Source organism: Coptis chinensis, chromosome 1 (genome assembly GCF_015680905.1).
Source record: "Coptis chinensis isolate HL-2020 chromosome 1, ASM1568090v1, whole genome shotgun sequence".
Taxonomy (NCBI): domain Eukaryota; kingdom Viridiplantae; phylum Streptophyta; class Magnoliopsida; order Ranunculales; family Ranunculaceae; genus Coptis; species Coptis chinensis.
In genome coordinates, this window is record NC_141456.1 from 56,782,306 (window position 1) to 56,788,305 (window position 6,000).

At 41.9% G+C, this 6,000-nt stretch overlaps 1 protein-coding gene across 1 annotated transcript; it reads right to left on the bottom strand.

The window, feature by feature from the left end:
• Window positions 1-318: 318 nt before the first annotated feature.
• LOC147524650 (uncharacterized) lies at window positions 319-768 on the bottom strand. Its single transcript, XM_086575706.1, has one exon. It carries the CDS (start codon window positions 766-768, stop codon window positions 319-321), a length of 450 nt encoding a protein of 149 aa, XP_086431832.1.
• Between the last annotated feature and the right edge of the window lie 5,232 nt (window positions 769-6,000).

Genomic DNA, 6,000 nt, shown 5'->3' on the forward strand with positions numbered 1-6,000 from the left:
GGCATGGGGTAGGTGTCTTTAAGACACTCTAATTTAACATCTGTAAAATTGACACACATATGGACCTTGCCATTCTTTTTCGGTACATGCGAATCCTGGATCTAATCCTGTGACATCCTCAATCACCCACGCAAAGACATCCTTATTTTAAGACAAGAACCGTACCAATTTACTCCTCCACTCCTTAGGCAAACTAGAACCTACTGAAGTGAACTTTTTCTCCTCTCCCTCCCCTAAATTCACTATTTCTATCTCATCGAGGGTCTTCGGCCCCACCACCGACTCAACCTCCCCCTCCACGGAGGTACACTGTAATTGTTATGCTTGCCTCTTCCTAGGGTATGAAGTCTCTCCTGATCCGCGGACCAATCTCTTCACTGTACTCTGATGACTATTCTTGGCCGTCACCTGATCGCCGCGGACTTCATAAATCCCGGTTGGGGTAGGAAACCGGATCACTTGGCAGTAGGTGGAGGGTACCGCCTTCATCTCGTGAATCCACCGCCTCCCTAAAATGGCATTGTACTGTGAGTCGGCATCCACTTCCTTGAATCGAGAGAACACTGTAACCAGCCCCGTTGTCACTGGGAGTAGGAGCTCCCCCAGAGGCTCAGTCATGCTTCCATTGAACCCGTACAAATTTGTCTGCGAGGGTCTCAGTTGTTTCTTATCTATCTTCATCTCTTCCATTGTCCCTCTGAACAACAAATCCACGACGCTGCCATAGTCAATTAGTATCCTTTTCACCATGTAATTACCCATCGCCATTGTGATCACCAATACATCTTCGTGCGGAGAGTCGACCGCCTAGAGATCTGTATCGGTGAACACTATGCTACCCTTTCCATTTGCGGACCATGGAGTTGGCCGCAAATGACCTGACGCTTCGTGGACCTGCTGGATGCTCACAATTCGTCTTATCTTATCTTGGTGGGCATTATAACTCAAAACCTCTCCATTGAAAATCACATGATCGTTCTCAATATCCTCCCCTAATTTGGTACTTGCTCTGCTTTCTCCTCCTCCATTGTAAATTCCTTCAACAATCCCTTCCTTATCATCCTCTGAATTAACCACCTTATGAGCATGTAGCAGTCATTCATCTCATGGTTATGTATCTGATGGTAGGCATAATAAGGCTTGCCTTGCATTTCCGCTGGCTTGGTTCGCGGCCTCTCATGCCCCTGCAAATTCTAAATTAGCGGCAATATCTCACTTAATGACCTGTTCAACGACACTTGTTCCACTTCACGACAAGGTTTTCTCTCCATGTTCTCCCTCTTAACCTCTTCTCTGCCCTTTTCGGGCCGCGACGAGTACCCACGATACCCACTGCCTCCCCTGTCTGACGACTCATATCTCCGACGGTCCTCGCCTCTGTCTAACGACAATACTGCCTTTCCCGGCCTTTTCATCTCTTTCTGCATAGTGTTCTCATACCTTATATATTTCTCCACCCTCGGGTATAGTTCCTATAATGTCGCGATTTCGTTCTTGGCTACAAACTCATGTACCCTCATTCTCGGGCGTAAACCTCGTTCAAATGCTATCACCGTGGTTCTTTCATCCAAGTTTTCCACCTTCAACGTCTCTACCTTGAATCTGCACAAGAAATCCCTCACTGACTCCGCGGATCTCTGTCTTACATTGAACAAAGTCGCGATATCTACTACTCGCTTCTTCTGATGTATGAAGTGGTCTATGAAAGCTTGCTCTAACTCCTGAAAGTTGTTTATACTCTTAGACGGTAACCGGTAATACCGGTCAGAAGCTCCCCCTTTTAAGCTTGCGGGGAACATCATGCATCGCAGCCCATTATACCGAGGTTCTTGCCATAGCGGCATCTGATGTCGAAAATGATGGATGTGATACGTTGGGTCTCCCTTCCCGTCATACCTCTCAAACTTGGGCTAGTTGAACCTCTTTGGAACCTCGGACTTCCAAACAGTGTCCGCCAACGGGTTATGGTTTAGTCCCGCCACCACTTGGGTCGCCGCTCCACCTACGCCCTTAGCTCGTTCCAGGTTTGCCTTCAGATCACTGGCAATCTTTTCTCTAACTTGCTCTTTTGTGAGTCCCGCCACCACATTATCCGCCAAGTTCGGCCTCTCCTCCTCCTCTTTCTCTGACTCAGACCCATCTCTATCAAATTCCTCTATGGTCTCCTTCTCCCTTCGTAGCCCTTCATTTTCTTCCCTCAACCTTGATATTTCTTCATGCAACAGCCTTGTTTCCTCTGAATCCGACACTACTGTCTCTTCCCCGCCTTGATTTCCCCCGTCGCTCCTTACTGACTCCACCTCCTCCTCGTTGACCACCGCCTTTCTCGGTCTTCCTACTCCTCTTTTCACCCTTGTCGCCATTTCTCTATTGGCTTTGATCTCTTCCCACAGATGGCGCCAAATGTTGTAGCCTCTTTTTCTCTCTTCACCTCCTTTTTTCTCTTTTTCCTCCCCCTTTCTTTCCCCTTCACTGTTATCTTTATACCCCCTCACACTCCCTCGTAGTCGTCCATCTGTCCATCAATCTCTCGCCCTCTCTGTCGCCACATGTAGGGTTTCCATGAGTACGAGAGGGTCTGAGGATCTATCCTGTGCCACATGTGTATCGTGCTTATCTGACTCCAGGCTCATCCAACCTTTGACTCACGGCATTCATCTATCAGCCCCATACCCAACGTGTTCCCCCCTCTCCCCTACATTTCGATAGCCGCGGCCCTGCTAGGATGCTCCCCGTTTCATGTACTATCTTACTACCATGCCCATCTATCGTTGATCTTCCGACCGTCATAATTTGGGTCGTTACAAGATTACTATAGAAACGTGGTAAAAATTGGCAGTACCTGTAACAGTAATAATTTTAATCAATATTTTTCTTAATTAATGTTTTGAAGGAATATGTTGAACAATTTACAACATATGCACCAAAGAAACATATCTCATGAAGATATCTCTATTTTTCGAACATTCCTGCACTTGTTGGAAATAGTCTCATTAACACAAAACTCATGAATCTAAAAAATGAACACAACATTGTATCTTTTTAAATTTTTATTACTTGTTTTGAGTTCTAATATATATCTTCGACGAACAACATAATAAATCTGTTTTTTGTAGGTGATACTATTAGTGTTAGTGCTTATCCAAGTGAACTTTGTTGGGGTTTATACCAATACCAATCGATTCTCCCACTACACAGATAACTTGTATTTGAACACAATTCAACTCCAGACAAATTCTAAATATCAACTACAACCTATACTAACATGCCCAACTCGCTAAACAACTATTAGCAACAGATAATAATGTAAAGCAGAATTAAACACATACCACAACACAAAGATATACTGTGGTTCGGCCAATAGTGCCTACTTCTACAAGAGCTAGCCTTTTATAAAGTGGGAAGGAAGATTACAATCTCTCCTTTCAGTCTTTCACCTTGATATCTACTTTTTACTACGTTAGAGATTGTCTCTCTAATTTGACAAAAGTGCAAATTCAAAGTTTCCTTACTCACAAAATTTCGTGTTCATATAGTTGGAGTAAAGATTCGATCTAACCTAAAGTCTAGGACAACTACAACTTGGTTTTTACTCTTAGGGAACTAGTGAGTAAGTTAAATACTAATACTAGGTTTCTTTTCTACACAAACATAAAAAAAATTAAGTTTCAAGTGAATGCAACTAAAACACAATACGATTTACTAAAAGAAAATATGGAGAGTTAATCCTCCTCATGTGAAGTTAACTTTTGTTGTTGATTTTAATAAGTTTATTTTATTCTTCCTAGAACTCACAGACAAGTCTAATAGAAGAAAACTTGATTCCCTAACATGTATGGCTCATCTCTAAGCTCATACATGCTAGCAAGTGGAACCAAAGCAATGACTTATCTCTAAGCTCATCACTTTGATCCCTAACTAGACACTACACCAACTATCATTTTGGGATAGGGTGTAGGTCTAGTTGTTCTTCCTAAACAACCCACCAAACCAACAACAAAGATTTTTCCCTCACATGAGTTTGATTAACTCCCCAAAGGGAAGTTAGCTCATGATCCTTGGAATGAAGGATTACAAGTTAGAAAGTACAAAAAGAGAGAGAGAGAAAAAGGAAAAATAAGACTAATTATCTAACTCACTTGCTTTTGATTTATTTTCAACTAGAAGAAAACCAAAGTTTCCTCCATTAAAACTATTACAAGCTTTTCTTACCAAAACTAAACTAAATAATCCAAAATGACTAAGGAACTAAAATAATACAAGGTAAGAAAAAAGAAGTCAATGGAGTAAATGGAGTGTCCCCCACTTGTTTTGTTTTCTTCTCCATTTGAGAGACATCTCATTTCCTCCCATGTGAAACATCAAACCACATTTACTTCATTTTTATCCACCACATTAAAACAAAGTGACACCTTGCCTTTTTTTCACTATTAACACCTAATCTAATTAATTACATGCAAGGTGTCAACTTTGCACTAATAATTTGTCATTTTTGTCTTGACATGCTCCATGATTGATGACTCATCCAATCTTGTAGGCCCGCATAGTGGGTCATATGTGCAGTCCAGTGGCGGTCCGGTCTTGAGGCAATTTTACAACTTCCCGCCTATGCGTAGAGTTCATCGCATACGATTGTCCGAAAGAAATTTCGGTTGTCGCGATTCGAGTCCGGAGATGCATATCGTGCACCGTGATGTTTAGTTCTTCCATTTGTTGGCCGAAATGCATCCGAATGTCCCGCGGCCGGGCAGAGAGTGTAGTTTGATTTTCCATAAGGAGAGCGTGATTCTGCAAGGACCGAGAATGATTTTCCAAGATTTCCTCCTGTTCAACATCATGCTTTGCTTGACGTTCTTGGAAATCCTTAAGAGTTGTAATGATGATATTCTGACGAGCATGTAGTTCCCGCATGCCATGATGAAGAAATTGAATGCCTTCCATGGGGTTAAAAAACTTTAGCATGGCATTTTCATCAAAGAAACGGTCAGGGTTTGAGCTTGGGTCGTTCTGTTCATTTGTCAGAGTATCAGGAGTCCAAAAACCAATGGAGTAGTCTGTTTGGAGTATGCTAATATGTGCTCTTTAAAGTGGTGTTTCTGGAGAAATAACTGGATAACCCCAACGCATCATAATTTGCGTGACTAAAGTGGGTAGAGGTAGAGGTGCTAACTTTCTTGTTTTCTGGTGGTGATCACGTTCCACAGGTGTTGGATTAGACAAAAATCATCTCTTTGAGTCTGCAAAATCCAAAGTAGGTGAAGTTGAGTCTTTGTGACTTCTGATTGGTGAGATGTATCGATCACATTGTGTCCTAACCGGTGGAGCCGCGACTTCGTTGATTACGTTTCAAAGAGCGAAAGAACAAGCGTGATGTCTATTTCCCACTTCGCCATAAGATATGGTAGCTCTTAGTAAACTTTTGACAGAATCAAATGATGACTTTGGAAAAAGGCACTCTGGGTATTCATTGGTATTTGAAGTATGTCGGAGATAATTTCCCTAGTCAATTCCAATCGTCGTCCATAAGCATCCAAAGTAGAATTTTCCATTCTCAGGTTCTATAAATTGGTAGAACATCAAAACCAATTCTTGGGAATCACAAGCTGCTGAATGATATAGAAGAGGCGTCCATCCCCGACGTATTATTTTGGTGTCAAAATAAGGATAAAACCGGCCATCTTCCAAAACTTTTAGGTAGTCTTTCTCGAGCATTATTTTTCTTGGTTGATCCATTGGTAGTATTACTGAGGGAAGGATAGTGAGAATTGTTTGAATGAGAATGGCTGAAAAAGAAGAGATTTATAGCCAATCTATGAGTCTGTACCAATCTGGATTCCAAGTGTAGTTAATGACCCATGTGATTATGAACAGCAACAATGGGGATCCATAGTAAGTCTTGTTATGTCAGATTTCCAAAAACAATTAATGAGATGTTTCAATGTTAGAAAATACGGAGGAAAGTTTCACAGGGTAGTTAGACTTACACGTAATTTCAGAAAT

Coding starts and splice junctions, on each gene's coding strand:
- LOC147524650 (XM_086575706.1), bottom strand. CDS start 768: ATGGCGATGGGTAATTACATGGTGAAAAGGATACTAATTGACTATGGC.